Source organism: Leuresthes tenuis, unplaced genomic scaffold (genome assembly GCF_036924035.1).
Source record: "Leuresthes tenuis unplaced genomic scaffold, fLeuTen1.0.hap1 SCAF_19, whole genome shotgun sequence".
Classification (NCBI taxonomy): domain Eukaryota; kingdom Metazoa; phylum Chordata; class Actinopteri; order Atheriniformes; family Atherinopsidae; genus Leuresthes; species Leuresthes tenuis.
In genome coordinates, this window is record NW_027325373.1 from 15,583,487 (window position 1) to 15,607,783 (window position 24,297).

Consider the following 24,297-nt stretch of genomic DNA (forward strand, 5'->3'; position numbering starts at 1 on the left):
ATGATGTGCTTAGATAAAATTGATTCCCTGTGTTGCACTTCTAGTTCATCTTTCTACAAATCACTCTGAAAGCAACTTTCACTGCCACGTTAACTCGTGTAATTCTTGTTTTGTTCAAGATAAACGACAACAGTAAATGAAGTTTCCAGTGTTTATTCATGTTTGCACACCGCAACATGTTTTTACATACGTCACAAAATGAAAAAAGAAAAAAAAAAAAGAAAAAAAAACACATTTCAAAAAACATTTTTTCCAGTTGATAATTATTTGGACAATTTCTTGGACAGGAATTCATAAATGAAGCACCGACCAAGGATAATGAAAATAAAGCCACAGATGAGAAAAGACAAGAACCCAGAAATTCAGAGAACGGATCGAGTCGCATCTGAATGTCGGGTTTCACTTCGTGTGCAGTGTAGACATCCACAGTATCAAACTCTAAAGATCATCTTTAACAGCGCGGTGCTGCAAATCTGTACGTAAAAATAATCCCATAATCCATGGCACCAGTGTACTCACGCTTTACTTAAAAAATATCACTTCATTAATGTGAGAAAATAAAGTCAGGAGCACTTTGTGATCCTCATTCAGCCCTTTCATTTATCTTGTAATTGCACAGCTGAATTAACATAAGCTCCGTGGCACTCGTGATGCTGTTCATTCGCTAGTCTAAACCTTCTGCATCGCCTTGTGTATAAATAAGAACTTGTGATGCGTACATCGACAGCTCACTTAAATCTTTCAACAAACAAAATGTCTTATTGCTCAGCATCACACTTACAGTAAACAAGAGTTAAGACTAGCACTGTCCTGCTGGTCGTAATATACAAAAAAAAAAAGAAAAAAAAAATGGCATTCTTCAGTTAACTATATTTTGGCCATTTAGTCCACTCACACAGATTAAGTTAACCTTTTGCAGCTCAACATAAGTGAAGGAAACGTGTACATTTGTCCAGCAGAAACCTAAAAAGCGGCAGCAGCTGTAGCTGTACTTGAAACTCAAACTGACAAATATGGCAAAGATTAAGCACTCCAAGCACCGACAGCACGGAAACAAAGGAGCGCCGCACTGTTTCTCCCTTTTTGGTTTTTGGAAGCACTTACTGACGCATCTTTGGTGAAAGGAAAAGGCCGACTTCTGGGTACCTTACTGCTAGAAATGAGCCTCCTTTTTTTTTCAGACTACAAAGAGAACCTTCAATGAAAGTCTTCTCCCCCCCACTCTTGTAGCACAGCTTAGTCATCTCAGGAAGCCAACACTAACCCGTGTTTACACCTGGTATTAGTAAGAAACCGGAATAGCAGTAACATGCACGTACGTGGAAAATGGATGTTAAAAAGACTGCATTGGGATTAGACTGAAATCCGATCAGATCTCAGACAAATTGGAATACAATCTGCACTTCATGACAACTTTGTTCGTTACATTACTGCCCAGGTCCTGCTACCTCAAGTAAACATGAAAAGGCACAGCTGAAAGCATAGCAGCAACAGGAAGTAGGACAATAAGAAACAAAGACACCAGAGATGCGCCGGCCACACCTCCATCATTTGCTTATTAAAAAGGTGCTGAAACTGCAGCGAGATCAGCAATTTCATACCAGATGTGAACACAAAGACACGTGTTGGGTTTCCTCACACAGGAAAATATATCAATAGCAGGTGTTATTGGGGGAATGCCAAAAAGAAACAAAAGGTAAGATTCTGGTACCATTACGGTCATAATTTCATGAGAGAGTAAACGACCAAAGGTCAGGATTTGGTTTCCATTCATTTCAAAGACATTACTCCATCACAGTCGGTGTAGACAGGAGGAACAGTTACAGCGGGCAGAAACTTTTACAATATTGCTTTACTATAAAAGGTGTGCACAGGCACAGTCCCCAACAGGATGACAAGTAAGAAAGAAAGAAAAAAAAAAGGTGTTGCTTTGGTCTGACAAAACAAAGATGCCCAAAAAGCTGTCAGCTCTCAGACATTTTCCAACTATCAGTCACCGCAGCACAGCAGAGTCAAGATGCCAACGAACCCTTCCAGCAGCACAAAAGTTAAGACGCAAGAAGCAATGTTTCGGACTTGAAATCAATAAGGCTACAGCTACACGTCCCACACAAAGCCTTGTGCACCTTACAGCATGTGTGGATACATCTACCCTGAATAAAACCGGTTCTCCTCTGCATCCGATTGTGATTTGAATGCGGCTCTTTTTTTTTACCGCGGCGTTGATAACACTGCGACACGTGATTATTATCCATCGTTTGCCATTATTGCACATGAACAACTGAAAATACACATTCCAACAAAGGATTAGCTAAAATGAATAAATTAAAGGCTGGCTTAATATCACTGTGTGACACTTTTACAACAAACTTCATGATAAGCTTTGCAGCCAATTACTCCCCATGTTTGACTTCCACAAAAGTCCAAATGTGACTACCTAAGCAATAGAAATGTTTACAGAAATTACTTCAACCTCATGAATTAACAAGAGATTGTGCCAGTGAATGAGTAGAAACAAAAAAAATAGAGAATCCCAGAGCCCAAAACGAACCAATGTTTAAGACTGAAACAGGGAAACTTTAGATTTTAAGACAATTTAAGTAAAATCAATGAGCAGGAACTGCATGGTGATGAGTTTGACTATAATTTAAGTGCCATGTTGGCCTGATTAACACGTAATCTGAGGTCATAATACTAACAGAAGTCGAGATAATAAGAATAATAAATAAAATCTGTGTCAGGACTTGCACCTCATAAACATGATCAGGAAGACAAACTAATGGAAAACCCCTGCCTCTCCCCCAAAATGGCACTTTTGGTAATATTTGATGTGCTTCCTTGATGTTTAATGAAGGTCACTCTTGAATAAAGCCCTGAACACTGAGAAAAATGTCATTATATTTACCTTAGAACGCAAAAGGGGGATGTAGAGTGTTTGGAATTTTCCAAAAAGGTTCAAAGTTAAACACCCTGTGAGAGGCAGCTTGAAGGACGTACTGGTGCCCAGTATCATACCTTTGGGCTGTCCAGCCTCAGCCAGTGGACACCTTGTCTTGTATAGCAGACTACTGAGCTCATACTGGAAGTAAGGCTCAGTGGGCCCAGAACAGTGTCCAGCTCTGCCAACATACCTGAAAACACAGAAATGTCAAAAGGTAAGTAGAACCCTCAGAGTGATGGGATCTTTGCTGTTATGTCATGCAGCTTTCCGCACAATTTAGAGTCCATTTCATCCATTCTTACCGCTGCCTTTGTGTGCCAGCACCTCCGCCTGCTCCCACATGTCATGAGCGCTTAAAACTAATGAAGTGATGTTGACATAGGTGAAAGCCACTTGTTCAATTTCTTGAGGAATTGTCACGGTGGGGCCAAAGGGACCCACACCCAACCCACCGGTACTGTGGTTGGAGCTGGGACCTGAGATGGCTGGAGATGGCACGTTAGGAGACTGGTTTGCAGCAATCCTGTGGAGGAGGGGGGATAAAATGCAGAGCGATGAAGACTTTGGCTTCATTTGTGATTAGGTGTAATTAGGAAGGCAGATGACTTACTTTGATGAGCACAAAGGAGGATTGTGTGACGCCTGAGCAGAGTTCTGAAAGAGAAACTGAACTTAAGCATTTGTTCGAAGTAACAGTCAGATGGTGGTAAAAGCTTGAGAGCTTACGTTAAAGTGATCAATGAGGGTTTTTGAATACTTCAGCGCCATTTTCTGTTTGTGACGAAACATGGCCATCTGCAGGAGGGACTGGCACTTTAAACTGCAAGACACACACAAACACTATTCATAACTGACATCAACTGTTTCAGAAAACAAAAGAGAAAGTGTAGATTTAAGCTTCATCACTTTTGCCCGTTAAGCTAACCCGTCTATGTTTGCGGTGCATATCACAATGTAAACGGCTAATATACGGCTCATACAAGGGCTTCAGTTACAGAACCAATGATCATATCTAACACATCAAAGTAAAGTTAAAGCCGGTAGCCTGAGCAGGGCAGAGTTTCTCCTGAAAGTGACACAGATTGTGTATTCGTTTTAAGTTTAGGAATTAAAGCAGACCACCAAACTCAAAATGCAGCACCAGTGCTAAACATGAAAATAAATTCTTACTATTACCCACGTCATTAAGTGTTAATCCCACCAGTGTACAATTCAACCACACCACAGACTACAGCCACAAGAAGGATCCCGGAGTTGAATCAACTTGTCTCTGAGACAAACTCTAAAAGTCTCTACTGTGCGTTGCAACACAAAAAGCATCGTCTTACCATAAAGCTAGCAAGTCCTTTTCTGAGGGTGTAGCAGTGGAGTCGACGGGGCTTCTAAGTTTCAGTATAAATCTGTAAGAATCACAAGCACAGCAGGAACTCTAAGGCATGTAGAACTGTGCTGTACTTTGCTATAAATCCAGTAACACATCTCAGAACTGCACTCAGCTGCTGTGCAATCTAACAGATTACAAAGTTACAACAAAAACTGTTAACATTGCGGACAATTTACGATAAGAGCGGGCTCTCACTTGAGGAGTTCCACCGTCTCTGCAAACATGGTGTAGGAAGACACTGAAATCTGTGGATCTTTTTCCATGGCAATGCCACTCTGGACAAAGAACATCGCTGCATCCAGGTAGGTGAAGGCTTTACTGAGCTTGTCCGACTATGGAAACCAAACAAAAGGCGACAGTTACTTGTGTTACTGTAGTTCGTTTTATAGAAAGATGAATAGAAACACCAACCTCTGCATCTGCCTTGTGCTTCAGTCTTTTGGCCTCTTTTATGTAATGCTTCACTGGATACTGCCTGCGGGTCAAAGAAGTGGACAATGCAGGACAAATAGATCACACAAGAAAGTGGACATCACCTAAAATGTACCGAGCCAGTCCACAACTTTTAATCAATGCTTTGCTCTTATACGCAAATCAGAAGAAATACCTTGAGCAGCACAGAAATTATTCTCTGTCTCGTCTAAAAGTTACTGAGCAGTCCTTTCGAACAGCATGTATCCATCGGTTACGGTGAGGCTTTAATTAGCTCCAGAAGCATGAGAAGCCTCGTCCAAATTAAGACCACATGTCCAATATCAAACATAAAATACATATGCATACATACACCAAATGACTAGCTTTTTGCTTTAATTCTGTTGAATCCGTACGATTAATAAAAACAAACATCCAACATGTAATGCAACTCATCATCATCTTCATCATATAATAAAATCCAGTAACCCAGCAGCATTGGTCTTTTCCTCCAAGATGGACCATTTTAACAAGTTTGATGTTGCAGGATGTGCATTACATTAGTTTATATAAAAGCTTAAAGACAAAGTGGTTTATGCAACATAAGCTCATGAATAAATTCAATATAAAGACTTAAGATCTTAAGGTCAGCGCCACAGCATCGGACAGAATTCTACTCTTTTCCCCTGGATAAGTCATACCCGTTCATCAACCCCCGGCCTGCTGATAACAGAGCAGCGCAGGTGACCTCGGGCATCAAAAGGTGTCGGTACAGGTTCAATCGAGCAAATTCTGCGGTTTGCAGAGAAGTAACTCTTCGTGTAAGACCCGTGCCAACATGCTGGCAATTAGGATTGTGAAGGAGGCACAAGTAGCAACAAACTTCACTGTCAAAGGCTTTTGTCCACAGATCAAATTAGCAAAGCCTCGCTCAAACTTGTAGGAAGGATTTCCCAACTGAAATATGGCATGTTTGGAAAGAGAAATTTAGAATGAGGCCCGGCTTCTATGCGACATAACAATTTGCTGATGACAAAAGAATCTTACCTCTCATCAAATCGGAGCATGGGCCTGTTGGTCAAAGCGTCTCTGTGGGGCTGTGACGTTGACGGAGCAGCTAAGCTGCTCTTTGGGGGCTTTTGCTGAGACTGCAGGGCACATATTTGCTTAAAAACCTGCTGCAATAATTCTATTCATAAGTTAAATTCTTATTGTTTTTACAATTACCTTTTGATGGCGTGGGTGCTGTGTGCGCTTGCCACTGCTCTTCTTGCCCTTGTGGGAATCCTTGCTCTTTACAGCCTCCTTACTGGGCTCCAGCGTCTTCCCCAAATCACATTTTTCTAACTGCGCGTCTTTAGCAGCGTCTTTCGATTTCGTGGGGTCCTGAACATGCTTTTTGGCTTTCTTCTGCTTTCTGACCTCTGCTGGATTGCTGGAATTTCTGGAAGCGATGAGATGAGAGAGGTAGCATGAAAGAACGAACTGGACAACAAATTCATTTTCATCCCAAATGCCTCTGATTAAGGAGACATACTCTGGTTTCATAAGAGCCTTAGCTGAGGAGGTATTATTATTTTTCAGCTTCTGTTTCTTCTTTGGAAGGGTTTTATTTTCCACCTCAACCTAGAAGAGGGGAAAAAAAGAAGAAAAATCACACATTGAAAAACAAAACAAACAAAAAAACCAAAAACACTTTCTCTTGTGTGACAACTTAAGCAGCCTAAAACCCTCATATTTCTCACATTTCGAGGCTTTTTGCCAGCCGTCGTTTGTTTGTGTGTTTTAGAAACGTCCCTGCCCTCTTCGTCTTGCTCCAACACCAGCGCCGGCCTCTTTGCATTGCTGGGTATCCCTTTGTGAATGCTGGAGGTATGGGGGACTCTTGAAAGCAGACTGAGATCGATCTTCACCAACAGGGATCTACGAGGCCGACAGAGGTCCAAAGAACCCTTGGCTGCATGCCCAGATGTCTCGGAGTGCTTTTGGGTTGATTTGTGAGGCATCTTGGTGCCGCTCTGACAGACGGGTTCTGCTTTGGGTTTGCTACAGCTGAATCTGACTGTTGGGGCAGGCTGAGCAGGGCTTTGGGCGGAACAGGAGCAAGGGTTAGGATCATGCACGCCGCATGATGGACAATGACCATACAGCACAACGGTGGCCTCTGATCCACCCTTCAGCTTATCAGGTTTGGTGTGTTTAGTCCTTTTAATGTCTTTTTTAGCGCCGTTGGCGTCCTTTTTACGGTGCCCTGTTTTCGTCTTTACCTTGGGTCTGTCTGTGAAACACGGGGCTTTTGTTTGTGTGGTTGCAACTTCCTCACACTTAACACCGAGTGCCGCATCACTCGGGTCAGGGCAACCTGCCATCGCTTGTTTCCAGAGTTTCCTGGAACTGCCACAGCTGCTCACGTCGGCAGAGCCACCGTTGTCCTGAAGGCTTTCGCTGAACTGATGGGGATCAGCCAGAGCCAGGGCGTCAGTGAGCTCTCTCTGGTGAGAAGAAAACCAAGGCTTAGGCTCTTCAGTGGTTTGCTTGGAGCTCTGAGTGGGCAATAGCTGCTTCTGGGTGGGGCTCCCAGGCATAAGTGCACCGCCTCGACTGTCTGCACCTGAGTTTTGTTGACTGGGCCTGATCCATTTCCCCAGCTGCCAGTCACCATTGCTCACTGCTGAAGCGTCAGGCTATAAAATTAACAGAAATATTGTAATTTTAGAGAAAGAGAGAGCATATGAGTCATTCATTCTGTAGATTTAAAAAGTAACAAACAAACAAACAAAAAAACCCTATGACCTCAGTCTTAGTTGAGCTGCCCTCTGGGGGTTGAGGCGGATCCTCAGCGGTGCTTTCGCTGTCCGACTCTGACCCCAGGCTACTCTCCGAGTCACTGGAGCTCGTCGTCTCTACATCGCTGGAATGTGCTTCAAATGAACTATGACACAACACACAGCCACACGCAAACGGTCCTTAAAGGAACTCAAAACCAACAATGTTGTGGTTAACTGACAAGCCCTGCATTTGGCAAAATTGCTAGATAGAAGCTGAAGACATTTTTCACTGTTGTTTTTTTTATATATTAAGAATTGAATAATTGTAGAAATATTTCTATGAATCCTTTGTACTGGAGAGGCATTTCCTTTTTTACTGATATTTCAAAAATGAGGATCATTCATTTATCTAAAACAGCTGACAGACTGATAATCGAGTACAATACTTGTAATTTGGAGCTGTGACAAACTCTTATCAAATCACTCTCAAAGACTCAATGTGGTAACAATAATTGACTTCATTAATATGCATAACGACATGTTAAGCATAATATACGTTCTATATGATGAATTACAAAGCAAAAACAGTCATTTTTAATTGCCCAGTTACTCACGTTGAGGAGCTCTGCTGACTGAAATGTGATGGATCTGCAGGAGAGGAGTCTTGCCCTTCTGGGAAAAGAAAAAAAATAGGAAAGTAAACATTTTTCCTACAAAAGAAACAATGAAAGTCTTTTTAAAAACTATTTCCTGATTGAGTAATACTGATCTGCAAAGTTATTGATAATCAAACACTTGAAATATCAACCTGCAGTGAGACTGATGTGCTGAAATATTCCCAGCTGCTCCAGAGTCAGAATCATAACAGTGTCACTGGATATATATTAAAGTTTAACATTGCAGCGACTCAATAACAGACAAGATCAAGTCTCACTGATATCTTATGGCCCAAACATTCATAAAAACACGAGTTTTTTTCCGACAGCCTGCTAAATTAAGAGTTTAAATACGTCTTCTTTTCATCTTCAAAAGCATGTTAAAGCTAACTGGGTTCATTGTGGATTAAGCACTTAAGAAATGAGGGATAAACATAACAAAAGAGAGAGAGAGAGTAGTTAAAACAGCATTGTTAAAAGGGCGGAGGCTATCAGTCGAGTCAGTAAAGTTCATCACATGGGGGAAAACAAAGTGGAAATGTGACATTCCTCCAAGTTTCACTCGGCTGTTTCTTCTACAAAAGAGTGAAGACGATTTTAACAATAACACGAACACGATCACAATTATCTTAAATAATTACAATTATTGCTAATTGTGTCCGATCAAAGCTAAAAGTGGAACAATGTCAGCTATGGTCAGTGGAAAGATCTCAGAGCAAACAGAGCTCTGGCATGCCTCTTTTACTTAGCTAAAGTTAATTTTAGTCACAGTTGTAGGGTTGTTTCTCCCCTCAAGTATTTCGTGGTCACTTTACAAAAACAGGCCGCGAGGGTTGTACAAGCTGCTACAGAAATAAAGAAAGAAAGATCAGGTATATGCCAATGCTTTCGTTCAAAAGCTTTTACAATTAGAATTCCATCATATCTACAGTATTCCAATCAGATGTTAACAAATTAAGCTTTGGGGATCTGATTCAGGCTTTGGGGATCTGATTCAGGCTTTGGGGATCTGATTCAGGCTTTGGGGATCTGATTCAAGCTTTGGGGATCTGATTCAAGCTTTAGTTCACGAGTTTCAGATGGAGGATCAAACGGCCAAACAGACGTAACAGATTCCAACTCTGGCTTTGTATCAGTGTTGATATTCCCAAGACACACTTGCAGCATTACCGACCGATTCGACTCCATTTGTGACTTGAACGCTACATTGCCTTCTTGGCTCATTACTCACTTTGTCCTGGACATGAGGAGACATGCTCTGCTTTCTGTGAAGACAGAAAAACAGACAAGCACACTTTAATATGGATCCCACTTGCATTTGATTCATATCTGCCCATTTGTTACTGTGTTTATGCTATTTATATACTTACGAATTGAAACCAAAAGCAACATAAAAGGGACCTGGGCGCATGTGTAGAAGGCACCTCAGGTCTAAACATGTAAATAAGTGCAAATGTCTCATTTGTGACGAATCGCTTTCCCTTGGACCTTATGCAAACATGTTCATGGGAGCGGGTCATTCAAGTTAAAAGGGTGCAGTTGAGAACACTTGCGTTTCAGAAATCTCATCAAGCTTCATGGTAATCTGCTTATTTTGCATTATGAGAAATCTCTTCAGCAGAACAGCCTCAGAGGAGCACAAATCTGAGCGCGCTGAACTGAAATGTCTGAAATGCAGACATTTGTTTTCTTTGTCTGTTGAGGCCAAATTCTAACTGTCACACTCGTGTAAATAAATTTAACTAACTTGACTGGTATCGCTTACACGAGCAACGGGGCCCAAAAAAAAAAAAGATTGGATGACATCTAAGGCAACTCACAGCTGCAATGAGTTTACCTCCAAAGCAGCATAAAATGAACCCAAACTGAGGAGATTTTTTGCATTAAAACGATGCAAATTCAGAAAATGCGGCTGGATTTTAGCCAACTTAGACTTAGAATGATTATCAACCTTTTGTCTCTCACCTTGGCTGGGAACGTAGACTTGGGGGGTTCATCAGAACTAGGTGTGTGTATAGGTGTCAGAGGAGGGGGCAATGACTGAGTCATTTCCTGTAAAGTCAAACAAAGCAAAACATGTACAGAATTCATAAGAAGATGGAGGATTTCAACATAACGCTCCATTCAAAAAAGGTCAACTCCCATCGTATTGTCCTCTAAAGTAGGTGTGGGACTGATATATAGAAACAGTCACGTCATAGTTTGTTTGCTGAGATCCATCAGCAAATAAAGTACATTTGCAAAAAGACTACAGTTATATGCATTTGCATATTTAGTGATGTTGACCACTCAAAGTGCTTTACACATCAAGCCACATTCACCCACTAATCCATTCATACAGCACTTGTTCACTTCTTAGGCTTGTGCCTAAGCAACATCCATTTTCTATACCCGCTTATTCCGTCGGTCGGTGTGCGGGGGGGCTGGAGCCTATCCCAGCGGTCTAAATTCAGCACCATTTATGTTAAATAAACAAAGACCTGAACGAGTGGAAACTGATATAATCTCTCTCTCTGTACAGAACATATGCCAAGTTATGCATTGGGACAAGAGACGCAGTTTATAGGCAGTTTTAAATGCTCCGTCGAAAAGATTCCATCATAAAGATGTTACACATAAGATTAATAGTTCATCGTTAAAAGAAACCTAACATAGGCATTAGAAAACAAAGTTTGCTAAACGGACAAACTAAATAAATACACTTCTGCACTGATGGCATCAGAATAACAAACTTATCAGTCTTGAAAAGTAAGTAAAAAAAGTAAATGGACAGCACAGAAATAGAATATATTACTTTAGTAAACATTCTGTGCTTTTTAATCGAGCCGTTCTTTCTTACTCGTACACACTGATGACTTGTCCACAAAGAATCTGCCAAGTTTAGCCCAAACACCCTAATCAGCAGAATCCCAGTTGCATTATGCTACACAAAGGGTGGAGCTAGTTCCAGACACACAAAACAGTCTCTCCTATGAGGTTTACAGTAAACCGTTCAGTTCCTCATAGATCATCCTCGGATGAGCTGCAGAGCTCTCCATCTTCAGCATCAAGAAAAAGTACACATCTGTTTCAAGCATGTATAGTTAGTATAGTAAGAGGCCCAGCGTGCTACAGTACTATAGCAGGAGTCAAATAAAACCACACTGTTTGGAACTTAAGTACCTATGTAATGATTACAGCAAAGCTGCAACTTCTTCTGCGACAATTTCATGCAGTATATGGACATTTAGTAGTCTATACAAGCGTTAGAAAGACTTTAAATGATTCAATTTAATTCAATTTACAATGAAAAACCTCATGTTTATAAGTTTTGCCATTCTTTCCTCACTACAGAGTGGCAGCTTTGCAGACTGCAAAGTTATGGGAGTGACGGAGCTACTGAAAATACACAGAAAACCACTGCTAAAGAGAAGTGTAGAAAACCTTTAAAGAAAGTGAGAGAAAAGTTAATCTGAGAGAAGTTGGTCAAGGGTCGTTGAGCAACTGGAAACATGTATGTTTGCGCTTCTGTAAGAAATGGCTGAGAATGCAACTTGAGCGCAGTCGGACTTTGTTACATCAGCAATGATCTGGGCCCAGCAGAGGACACACTGTAGCATCTCAGCAAAAGTTAAGTCACAATAGGCAAATCTTCCTTCAACTGCTGGATTTCTCGTATTCAGCGGCTGTTATTTCAGAGCTATACGTGTAGAGCTATGCTTTTTTTGAGAACCTTCTACTTTGATTTCCTTCTTGACGTTCAGTTAAGACAGTGATAAAAAAAAAAAAAAGATTTGGTGTCACGTTTACCCCGTCTTACAGTTCAAATCTGTGAAAAACAAGAACATAGGTAGCTGGACTTACCCTCAAGATGTCCTCCACACACTGAGCTTCCTCTGTTGTTGTCTTTAAAAAGGAGGAGAATCACAAAATTAGCCTTTTAAAAGCACCGTGTATTCAGATATGAACTGAATTAGACAGAAGAAAACAACTTTGAAACAAACTTTGGGGATCAATGAATCTCAGGTGTCTCACTACAAGTTTAGCAGCCCTAAAAGTTAATGGAGCCAGATCAATCCTCACTTCAGGCCAAGGACAGATCTAAGACGGAAAGCCATCACTTATCATGTCAAGCATTCAGATCAATGCAATATTCATAGAGCAGAAAAGACTAGCAAGAACAGCTTGGCAAAGAGAGAAGAGGAAGACCTCAGTGGTTTAACTTAAACCATACTTCCTATATGTGCTGTATATCATGTTAGTATATTCTAAACTATACCACCACTAACTAAAGTCTTAAACTCTAAAAGAGTGGCACAATACGCAGAATCAGAAAGGAACAAAAGGCCAGCCTCAACATTAGATAAATACTGAGAGTTAATGAGTGAACAGGATACATTTGTGTTTGTTTTCAGCCTTTCTTTTTTTTTTTTTTTATTCTGAATGGACAGCGTTTGAGATAAGTTCAGACTGAATGGGCTGCCAGACCAGTTATGCAAGCTGGTGACAAAGCTCATTTATTGTTCAGCTGAGCCCACGGATGAATTTATCTGAAGCAGCTGAGGTCACAGACGCACACAGAAACCGACCGCAGACTGCTCGACACATTCACCATTCTGTGCACCTGAATAAGACATGAAAGTGTGTGCTCAGAAAGGCACGGCGTGGCTGCAGGGGTAGGAAACGTGTGCATGTGGGCCCTTTTTAAAGGCCTGGCAGTCACACATGCATGTCATAAAAGTTTCATTGTATCATTATCACACTATCAACATGCACAATATCAATATCGCAAAGACATTTTGACCTAAAAGAGGACAAGAACAGGTGTATGAAAGGGGGCTGAAGTCCCGCTTTTGTGCATGTTCTACAACTAACCAGGTGCAGCACCATATAGCGACGTATGTGAATATATCATAAGTCTTACTGAATATGTACCAGTAGTCGAGACTCGATTTATGTTAAAAGTGTACAAGAGGTAGGATGAGAATGCTCTCTGATGTAAGCAGTCTGGGTGGAGTGGTTTGTGGAGGTCATGATCTGCGAATATGAATCAATAATTCCCTTGACCAACAGTTTGATAGTGGACACATTCAAAATGCTAAATACAAAAAGGTTTATTTAGCATTCTGAGACACTGCAAAGTGACTCCTGAGCAATAAATATGCTTTAAAAAAAGTTCAAAGCCAATAGATCATCATATGGTGTACAACTGTATACATGATGTATTTCAAATGAACAGTGTTTAAATAGCATTTAAGAAGTTATAGTGAAACCACAAAGTGTTGATTCTTCACCAAAACTAAAAAAAAAAAAAAAAAACAATATTCAATCAGATCCTGTAATCTAACCCGTCTCTTACCATCTTCCACCCCTTTTCCAGTTTTTCTGCTTAAGAAAATACATATATTACCCAAAACTGTCAGTGCTTCCCTTTCATGTATTCCCAAGTGCATTTTAAATAAATAATAGTATCACAGTCAATAAGATCCAGAATAACTGACTCACCTCAAAATATTGAGGCGTTATCTTCATTTTGCCCGAGTCAGATTTGTTGGGCACCTCTGGTATTGGTACATAATGCTCAGATGATGGCTTTAGCTCAGGTGACTCGCTGGCCACCTGGTCCTGACCATCCATGGGCCGCACATAAGCTGTTGGCTTCTGAGTCATGACTATCCCAGGTTGCTTAGACAACAGCAGTGAAGGAAATGTCTGGGAGGGTAGTGTGCTAGTCTTGGCTTGAGGCAGAGATGGATCTTTAGGTGACTGCTTCATGTTCAGTGTGGAAACATCCATGCTGCTCGCAGACCCCAAGGGGTAATCTGCTGACCCTTGAAGCTGATGCTTATCGAAGGAGTCACTAGAATCCATGTCCATATTATGGTCACTGGAATGTGGGAGGGATAGCGGCTTCGCATCAGGAGACTGGGGAAGACTGACATGCTCCCTGAGATCTGAGAAGACTTCACTCTTTTGTTGATGTGCCGAGTGGATGAACTGGCTGCCCTGACTGTGGTTCAAAAAAGTCTCTGAGAAAGTGGATGAAGATCCATGGTGGTTTGAAGGCGATGCAGTGCTGGATGTCCTCATGGGCTGAGAGGAGTAAGCATTACTAGACATCTCTTTCTGGCTCTGTGTGGACATGTAAAGGGCCTGACTGTGGAATGGAGTTTTGCTTGATTTGTCTGCATTTAGCTGACCCTGATCTGACTGCGAGAAGGATACACAAGTAGGAATGGGTAAGGCCTCGATGGAGAAGTGACAGGGATTATTCACATCTTCATAACTGCCCAACATCCTTTGGATTCGATTGGAAAGCTCGTCCCCTTTGTTTGTCTACAAAAAGAAAGAACACTTGTTAAGGTTCTGGATCAGGATCTCTCGCAGAGATAATTAGACTGAACTTAAACTCCTAACAATCACATGTACACCGCTTATAGCAGCAACATAGCAGCAACACAAAGACCTCCCTGCTGTGAAACAGACTGCCTCAGTGTGTCCTGAACTGATTTCATTCCAATTCACAAGATCGCAATTCAGTTCAAAATTGAATTTTGATTAAAATAATTTGGTTTCAGTAAAAAAAAAAACTTTGTCTTGGCAGTGAAAGAGCTTTTTATCTTTTGGTCAGGCACACTATCACAAATATTTGCTTTGCTTTTGCCACGCTCCTCTCGGTCAACTTTCTATTTCCAAAATGCTGCCACACATCTGCCTTCAGGCAACATCTAGTGTTTCACTGACCTTAAGGCCCTGGGTTTTGCCTCTCAGGCTACAAGCAGGCTGTGCTATTTTAGTTCCAGAGGTTATTAAGGCCATTCGCAGGCTCAAAGGAAGAAAGCAGACACTATCCAAGGCTGACATCAGTCATGCTATTCCACCTGTGTCAATCTGTTGTTAAAGGAATGTAATAATAATAATAATCTGTAATCAATGCTATCATTATTACAGCAAATTCGACAACCAATTTAAACTTATTCCAATGTTAACTAGATTCAGATTAAAAGAAAGTGAACGAGGTGTTAGTAATAGACAGTTTAGCCCTGCTCCCTGAAATATGACATCGTTATGAGCCTTTACAACCATTCTGAACAAAGCCTCACTTTTCATAGTGGCTGGAGAAGGAGCCCCGTGTGTCTAAGCTTATCTATCCAAGAGCATTTCACTCGCACAATGTCAGCTCTCACCTTGTAAGGTTCCCCAAAGAGTGGAACATTTTCAGGGTTGAGTTCTTGGCTCTGGCTGGTTTCTTGGTTCCGCTGTTCCCGTGCTCGGAGGCGGAGCAGGTTCCTTTCTTCATTATACACACTGGACATTGCGCAGAGAGACAAAAGAGGCAATGTTAATGAACACTGCTTTACAAGTATGCAATTTACAGTGTAATCAACTCCTAATCTTATGCCAAAGATGCAGATGTCTGCCTCGACTATGAAACTATGGCGACGTGGTTCCACTCTTCAGTGACCGGGCTACACAGCAACACAACCTGGATTTTGGATTTGTTTCACATTTGAATTTTGAAAAATAAAAACAGTAACCACGAATGAAATGACAGAGACCGATCCTTACCATGAAACCGCCTGTGGCTAGAAACACTAGAAAATTTAGACTGCAAATTCGTGGTGTCTTATCACAGACTTATCTACCCCAGGGGCAAAGCAGCAGCGTCTAATGATATCATATCTGCAGACAAGAGTAATTAGACTCACAGCTGCTACGAGGATTGACTTCAACATTCACATCTCTTCTATCTAGTCCCCAAAGATGACATACAGTCCTTTCAGAGATTAAAAGGACAGCTTGCTATTATAAATGACATGAAGGAACAACAGCAGCTCAGGCCCGCTTTGTACTTCCAAAATATAAAAATGAACGCTACATTTGCTAATTTCAGTTTTCTTCTGTTTTTCAGAGAGGGTGTTGATCGACCACACTGACAGCCCCAGCGGGATGCTTCCATGGCAACCAGTGGAGCAGCAAAGATTTGGGATTAAGCCAACAGATGAGCGCTCACTCATTAATGTGACAGAGAGGCTGTCTAAACTCCAAGGACAGCACAAACTGGCACTGACCACTCATAGGTGACACATCACAAATACCAAGGGATGCACAACAGAACAGGTGTGTACTAGGATCGTCAAGACAAACAGGGAAAAAAAAAAAAAAGGTGTGGAGAGAATTTAACTGCGATTAACTTTTTCAAATCCAGCTTTTGCCGCAGTGTTGAATTGCAGAACCATGTCACGAAAAACACATCAAGGGTTCAATTACTGAGGAGATTTTTGAGTCTGTTCACGCCACCAACTCTACTGATTCATCTTGAACAGTAGCAAGAAGAAGAAGAGTAAGAAGAAAAGAAGAGCTTCCTCAGCTGACATAGCAATCATCCAAAGAGCACAGCGGAGGCACTCATGACAAACCAAAAATCCTCATGAACGGACTTGTGCCGCCATCAGGCTGTAAAAATCTCCACCAAGAGGGAATAAGTCAGAGTGGAGGCAACGTCAAACTGGCTCTGACAAGGAGTGGAAGGAAAGTCTGTTCATTCAGTTAAATCTTATTTTCCACTCTGGTATTTTTGCTTCCAAAGACTGTGAATGAAACGATTAAAGTATTGCCCTTCATTCTCTTTCTTAATCTACTGTATTTCATTCCAGTTGTTGTGATGCAAGTCTACAAAAATGCTCCTATTTTACATTATCCAATTTGTCTCACAATAAATGATTCATTCTTACTTTTTACATTATCTTTAAATCTTTGTTTTGTTTTTTTAATTGAGTGCATTAGTCTCAAAGGTCCTTTTTCAATCACTAGCAAAGAACAATGAACAGCCCTGGTTTGTTTAAAAAGAGGGACATATCCTCTATTCCCTGCTGGTAGCTAAAACAATGTTTTGCTGTAATAAACGGGTGTGTATTTGGATGCGATGAGATTAGCTGAGGGACAGGCTGTTTGCTCCATATATGGATCAACTAAATATGTGTAAAGCTTAACATAGAGATCAAGATGAATTTAATTTTGATCCAACTCTGGAATCGATTTATCGCCCAGCTGCACTAAACTCGCTCACAACTTCTCATTGTTGCCAATTTAGCCACTTAGTCTGCACATTTAATTTTTTTTTTTTAAAACTAATAACCAGTCCTGCATATAGCTTCCTGCTGGACAAATCGTGGCTAAATTCCGTGGAAGAGTGGCACCAGAAAAGACCCCATAATACGCACAAATGCCTCCCTTCATTTACCTCTTGCTGCCTCGCAAAGCTGCAGCTCTCTGTGAACAAAGTCATATTACAATCAAGTTATCACTGATTTATTCAAAAGGTGTTTTTAATACCACTGTGTCACCTGAAAATGTCAAAATATCAGAAACCTACTGACTAAAAAAAAAAAAAAAAAGAAAAAAAAAAGAGGAAAATGGCAACTTTTGCAACAGATCCCACAAGAAAGCAGCAGTGACACTGAACCAGACCAACTGTACGAGGTAAAGTCCTTCTGCATGTTTAACGGGCAGAAATTATTAAAAAAAAGAAAGACTATACACATATACACACACACATGGCATGGCATAATATCGTCTATGAAAAAAACATGTCTGCACCTGCACCACACAACTGTCAACACAGAGGAATTTGAAGCAACATGAGACAGCAGCCACAAAAACTAAGGACTCAAATCACACCCTTACAAGGACAGACAGGAACCGCACACCATGCTGGCAAACATTTGAGACATTTTTAAACCTCAAATTTCAGGAGGCTATTCCAGAAGATGTCAAACAACCTCGTTGGCAGAGACGAGTTTGAGTTTCTGCCGGTGTCATTTGATAAAGACCTCAAATTATGCGGAGAGTGAAGAAAATGAGGGACGTCAACAGAAGCATAATATTTCTAGTTAATTAATTTGAGTATGACTCAATAAATTTACAAAAAAATAAAATTAAAAAAAATGAGCTATACAGTGGACAGAAAACACCAACTTTACCTATAAAAACCCATATAAAGCTACACATTCATACCAACACACAGGCGATAATGCAACCCAACCGTGCCCACTGCTGTTGGCATGGAATCAGATCAGATTTGTGTCCAGACATCAACATCCCATCTACATTAGTTGCTGTGGAAATAATAAGGGTATCATAGACGTTACTAAAACCGTGACACGGTTCTCCAGCAGAAGGCATTTTCTTGCTTCGCCTTTTAGAAACATCCCCCCCAAAGTGCAAGAAACGCTTTATTTCAGTCTGTCTGTTAAGTCTGTAGCTCCATGGTAGCTCGGACTTCACTCATCACTGCTGTGGTGTCGTCTTTGTGTTTTTCACTGCAAGTGATGCAAACGACACTTTGGAATCCTGTCCGACTAGCGTACAGCGACAGGAATCTTATTCGTCAGTGACTTTCATAAGTCAATCTTGGCAACATCAGAAGCATCTTTTTCTTTTTGTAACGCTGCCAAAAACAGCATTAAAAAGGCCAAAAGCCAACAGTTTGGCTATGTTTGCATGCAAAGCAATATTCTGACAAAGACACGATGAAGGCCTTAGTCTGATTAAGATACTGCCATGTAAATGATCACCTTAATCCAAACAAAAAGGTCATATGTGGAGGAAGCAGTAACCAAAGCATGATGGTGAAGTACGTCATTCGTACACACTTTGTTTTTCTTTTTGAAACACATTTTTGCAAAACATTACAACTCCATCATATCTATTGGAGTTATTCAACCTGATATGAACTATATATACACACACAAGATAAACCATCTGATGATAAGATATAATCTAGACGATATAGACAGGGAACACTGATTTAGTGAGACTGAGAAATCCAACCTGCCAGAAACGGTTTCCCCCTGAAGAAAGATTAAACTTCTCCGTACTTTCTCATGAAATATGACCCGACATATGTGCAAAATAAAACACAAGAGGTTTCCAAACACACTGCTTATTATTCTTCCAAAGAAAAAAAAAAACACAGGACGACTCATCAGCCTGACTTTTCATCTTTGCTCAACCTTTGTGAAGACAATAACCTTCACATAATCACTCGAGTAACGAAAGATAATCTGACTTCAGTGGAAAATAAAAGATTGGATGTTTAAAAGTGCACTGTGCGTCATAGAAAAGGGATCGGAATGATGTCAGACTGTAGCTTTCAATGGAAAAAAACAGAAAAGAAGAAAAACAAACCTGACCATGATTATTAGATGCGACAAAAAAAATAAATAAAAAATGGATCAACCTCAGTGAATAATTCCCTAAATTTAACAATTAACTTTCTAATACTGACTCAGTACCTCATAAAGAACCTCCTGATCCCTATAATCCCTGCATAGAGCAGTGAGCAGTGCTGTCCAACATGTCATCAGGTGGGAACCTCCTTTCATCAGTGTTTCATCCAGTTGGGCCCACGACACCTCCAGAGTGACCAGAGTCACTCCCCTAATGCCAGCCATCACTGCTCCTCACACCACAACCTTACATGTTCTTTCTTCTTTCTCTTTTTCCTAAGATATTCAGCTCTTCTGAGTATTGCTAGCCTGCTTCTCAATTCTTCCTGCAAAACATTAATTCGCTCTCTCTCTCTTCCTCTGTAGCTCTTTTCCACTGCTTTCTTAAGTTTCTTCTTTCCCTAAACAATTTTTCCATCTCTCTTTGCCGCCTAGACTTAACTAACTTTCAACCCTTTATCTTGCACCCCAAATCTTTCTACACCATAGGAGTAAATTATATCTCCCATCTTCTCTAGCCTATCGCTTGCATTTCCTCCTTGCCTTATTGACTGCCTCCCATTCTTTGTTGCCATTTGCCCTAGGCCACTTAACTCTAGCTTTCTTCTCCATATTTCTCTCTCTAACTGGCCTATTCACCTCAGTATCAGCTGCATCCCTTCTTAGAACCTCCTCCTCCACCACCATAGCTGTGTTATTGATACCCTTTCGGACTGTGGCTTTCTACCTGCGGCTGGACTTCTTAAAAAACACTGATCGAAGCGGCCACACTGCCCTTCGTTTACAACAAATCTCTTTCTTCCCTGATGCATTTCAAGGTTTCTAACTGACGTCACTTGTTGCCAGCCTTAAGGACAAACCTGGAGCTTATTTCCCTCTAGCCTACCACTTTTATTCTCTCCAGCTACGCTCACTTTGCCCTGAGAACTATTCTGCCCAGCTCTTGCCCGAGAGAATAGGTTGGTGCCCCTATCCTTCACTGAGCCACATCTCCACCTCATAGTCATGTTTGTACCAGTGTCAGTTGCCATGTAGGCTGCCTGTGACTCATCTTCCGCCCCTGCTCTCGCTGACCCTAAGGGTATTCTCCTTAATTTAGTTGTAGCTTATGCTGGTTGTAACGAAGCTGCTCGGCCTCGCTACTGCTACCATGGATTGCTAGCCCATGGCAGCACCTTTGGGGTCTTTGACTCCTGTCAGCTGTCTTTCCAATCTGTCACACGGTCTTTCCCTTGTTGTCAGCTGCCCTATTCACAGCAGTCACTAGTAGGCATTCTTAATTAGTTGAAATGAACACACACAGAAACATTTAAGCATGGGATTTTGCTAAAAGCTACAGGTGACACATTTGCATAACCTCAAACAATTCATTGAAAGATGTTCATGAGGAATTTTTTCCACCGCTTACGTGGTTGAAATCAAAGCGTAGCAAAGTGGATCCAACTCTAGCGAATGCGCCTCCGCATATAGGGGATACACATCTTATCGTGGATAACTACCTTGGCACGACACCACCGATGAGGGTGGTTTGAGTGCAGGGAGTGGCTCTCGCAAAGTAAGCCATCATCATCCTGTCCGTTTGTAGGCAAAGCGCCACTGTAGAGGACAGGTGAAACGACGAGAGCTCCAGGCACGCACCGGGAGACCCCCTACTGTAGCAGAGGGACAGTGATGTGGGGGGGTGGGAGGCATGAGCCTTGAGGCCACCACACACCACCAGTGATGGACCAGGAGGGAGAGATCTTCGGCCACACGATACGTTCAGAGTCCAAGCAAGCCATTTGTACCCCTTGGCATCTTGTATCAAACCTTGATATTGTTGTTTTTACTTAGCATTTATTTATCAGCCATTGGTCCCACGTGCACACCGACTCATGAGAAAGGACTAAACATGAACAGTGTGGTTTTGGTGGCAGTTTGACATTGCCTGCAAGTGGACCTTAAGTTTGGCGGTGTTGCTAATTTGCAGTTATTGTGAGCAAACTAAAAAGGTTATTAAACATACATTAGTCCATTTTCATGCACACTGTTTTCAATTAGTGATTAGCATGTTTATCGGACTGTGTTCTAACATGTAAGCAGGAACATGACAGGAATATCATATTTGGAAGCTGTTAAAACTTCATGATTCAAATACTTACAAATATTGAATCGTGGAAATATTACAGCCAATGACATAAAGCAGAGTTGAAACACTCCAACAAAAGTTTTGTTCCATCTGAAATGATCTTCAGTTCTAAACTCTATATCACTTCAGATTGAATGTCTGAGGCATGATGATTGCCATCCTATGAATCAAGCAAAGAATAGGGAAAATAATCCACAGAAAAATCGATCAAACCATGAGGCAACTTTCTCTCTAAAAAGCTGCATATTTTAGCAGGTCAGTGAGCACACGGAGGTCCAGTGTTTATCAAAAGATATGCTTTAAGGCACAAACCTCAATGCTATGGCTGGAAAGTTTAGGGGCTGTCCTGAGAGGGCGGATACAGTTTCTCTGAGAAGATTTTAGTAAAACTGTTTCACTCAGCATCACCATGCCCTGCCAATGCAGGGTGACACCGAAAAAGGTTGCAAAAAGGCTGAAAAAAGAAAGAATCTGCAATTTACTTGAAAACCCACCTCACAATCATTGATCTGCCTTCATTTCGATAGGACACAGATGTTTCCACGTGCACTTAGTGTCTTAAACTTAAATAGTTTAGTAGTTTAATAGATAGTTCTTAAATAGATCAAATATTTAGCTGCCCTTTAACTTTGCAGCTTCCAAAAAAGTCAACATATTAGCAACAGGGAGATGGCACTAACAGCACAAGTTCTGGTGGTGTCAGAAAATAGTACAGTTTGTCGCATGAGAGTGATACAGACGCTTCACAGCTCAAAGTACCGCTGTTATCCAACTAATCCGAGTTTGCCAAACACGACGAACGAAGCTGAGTAATATTTAGTGGGTCGGCAGGCGAAAATTTGGTTCAAAAATTGATCACATAAACCCCACTTTTCATTTAAATAGCTTGCATAAACACCTCTGCTCTGTTGACCAGCTGGTAAAAAGAAAAAAAAAAAAGAAAAAAAAAAACACACACCAGCCTGACATTTCCAGCTGATTCCACCTCTTCCTCGAACTGTCCATCGACCTGAAATCTCGCACAGCTTTTAGTTTGTTTGACATTAACCACATAAACTTTAAATCTCGTTTCCAAGAGATTGTTTCAAGTTACAACTTTGCTTCGAGTCGCATCAAGAGCACTGTCGCTGAATTTATCCAACAAGCTAACACGAACTTAGACCAGCGGTCGGGCTGTGGAGCTAGCTCCTAGCAGCTAACCGTAAATGGGTCTGCCTACCTCGGCTGAGATGCCATGCTGTGGTGCGTCTCTCGTAACAACCAAAGTTGGTTTTCATACGTTTTTTTTTTACAGTCCTCACCGAGGTGGTCTTCTTATTTGGTCACATTGTTTACCGGTGAAGTTGGTTTGGCTCTTTTAAACGACTGTCAGGCCGCCGTTGTTTGATAGTTGTCTGCTAACTGAGCGTGTTTGGGTTCAGTCCAGTCTGTCTGCCTACTGGATTGTTCTACTCTTCTCAGCCATCCGGGGACCAAGCGTAGTTTTATACAGTTTAATTTGTCGAAAAAGTTTCGTAAAGTGGTTGTACTACTGTTTTGCTTGTAAACACAAACGTATTATACCGAGTTAGTCCATTAGGAGCTAGAATATGTGGCATTTTCTCTTCTAAATACCGTTTGTTTAAACTTTGGACTATTACCCCTGCGCCACACACATGGTACAGCCAGCTGTGTTTATGTGCTTTACTACATGATGTTATGGTTATAGTTATGTCAAATGCTCTTTAATGTGGCTGTTTTTTTAGAGACCAGAGGAATAGATATCACCAATAGAAATACTTTCAAATAGTTTGCATGCATTTGTTGTTTTTTTTGTTGTTGTTTCTTGTAAAAACAGAATGAGTTAGCTTTAATAATTAATCTCTGAAGGGCGAGACAGGTTTCCCCCCCCTCATTCAGCTCATTATGTTTTCTAAAAAGATTAAAAAACTAAGAATAAGGGACTTCATAACCCACTTCGGTGAAGGGGGTTATGGAAATCCTATAAAGTCTGCTTTGAGGACAAACAGAACAATAAGATGCACCACTTGAGGGAACACACCATAGTAAGAATTATGCGTCTAAAAACTGTTCTTCATTTATGTGCCAATTTATTAAGGGAATCGGATATAATCAGTACTTGTTCTCTAAGATAGTGAAGTGTATGGAGGCATCAGAAACAAGTGAAAGAGAACACCTTTGAATTAAAATACTGACAACATACCCATGTTATAGGAGTTCTGTCACAGCTTGAGATTAAGCTTGAGATTCATTCTCCTGCTGAGAGGTTAAAGTCACTTACAATATGGTAATGTACACACCGACACTATCTTCCTTCATAGGTCTCATAGTTAGACACTCTTTAATTGCACTCTAAAGAGATTAGAGAATAAATTAATGGCACTTTGGAAAGTATTCAGAAGTAACTCAGAAGTTAATTAAATGTCCCAGCAGTCCAGATTATGACATATCTTTATTTTAAAAGCTGTATCATCTTAAGAATGACATTTTAAAATTTTCTCACTGTCCGGAGAGAGAATTGTTCTGCAACGTTGAGAGATTTGACTTTTTGTTGATGCTGAAGCATTAGATGAAATGTTGCGTTTTATCGCTGATCATCTGAGTATGTTAAAAGGAAAAGGTTTGACACAGTCCATTCTGAACAAGAGGAAACATCGCATGTAAGATGAATTTGAATAGTTAAAAGTGGACCTGCCACATGTCTTGATGCCGACCTCAACGTTTGTGAAGCTATTCTTTGTGTTGTGGGTTTCCAGTTGTGGCCATATTGAATTCAGTCTCATAACTGATGAACTCTAC

At 41.0% G+C, this 24,297-nt stretch overlaps 1 protein-coding gene across 3 annotated transcripts; it reads right to left on the bottom strand.

Annotated features, from left to right (window-relative positions):
- Positions 1–137: 137 nt before the first annotated feature.
- aff1 (AF4/FMR2 family, member 1) lies at positions 138–22,937 on the bottom strand. 3 transcript variants are annotated; one of them, XM_072372363.1, is made up of 20 exons: positions 22,718–22,937; positions 15,327–15,447; positions 14,365–14,475; positions 13,645–13,824; positions 12,004–12,045; positions 10,126–10,212; positions 9,392–9,425; positions 8,119–8,176; positions 7,530–7,668; positions 6,482–7,420; positions 6,274–6,362; positions 5,964–6,180; positions 5,784–5,884; positions 4,737–4,800; positions 4,521–4,657; positions 4,270–4,341; positions 3,668–3,761; positions 3,552–3,595; positions 3,244–3,464; positions 138–3,131 (listed from the first exon to the last, which is right to left on the bottom strand). In XM_072372363.1, exons 1-20 carry the CDS (start codon positions 22,732–22,734, stop codon positions 3,010–3,012), a joined length of 2,889 nt encoding a protein of 962 aa, XP_072228464.1. In that variant the 5' UTR covers positions 22,735–22,937; the 3' UTR covers positions 138–3,009. The 3 variants fall into 3 exon arrangements, with proteins under 3 accessions (XP_072228464.1, XP_072228463.1, XP_072228462.1); XM_072372362.1 differs by having other exon boundaries at positions 8,119–8,173; positions 13,645–14,475; XM_072372361.1 differs by having other exon boundaries at positions 13,645–14,475.
- Positions 22,938–24,297: the final 1,360 nt, after the last annotated feature.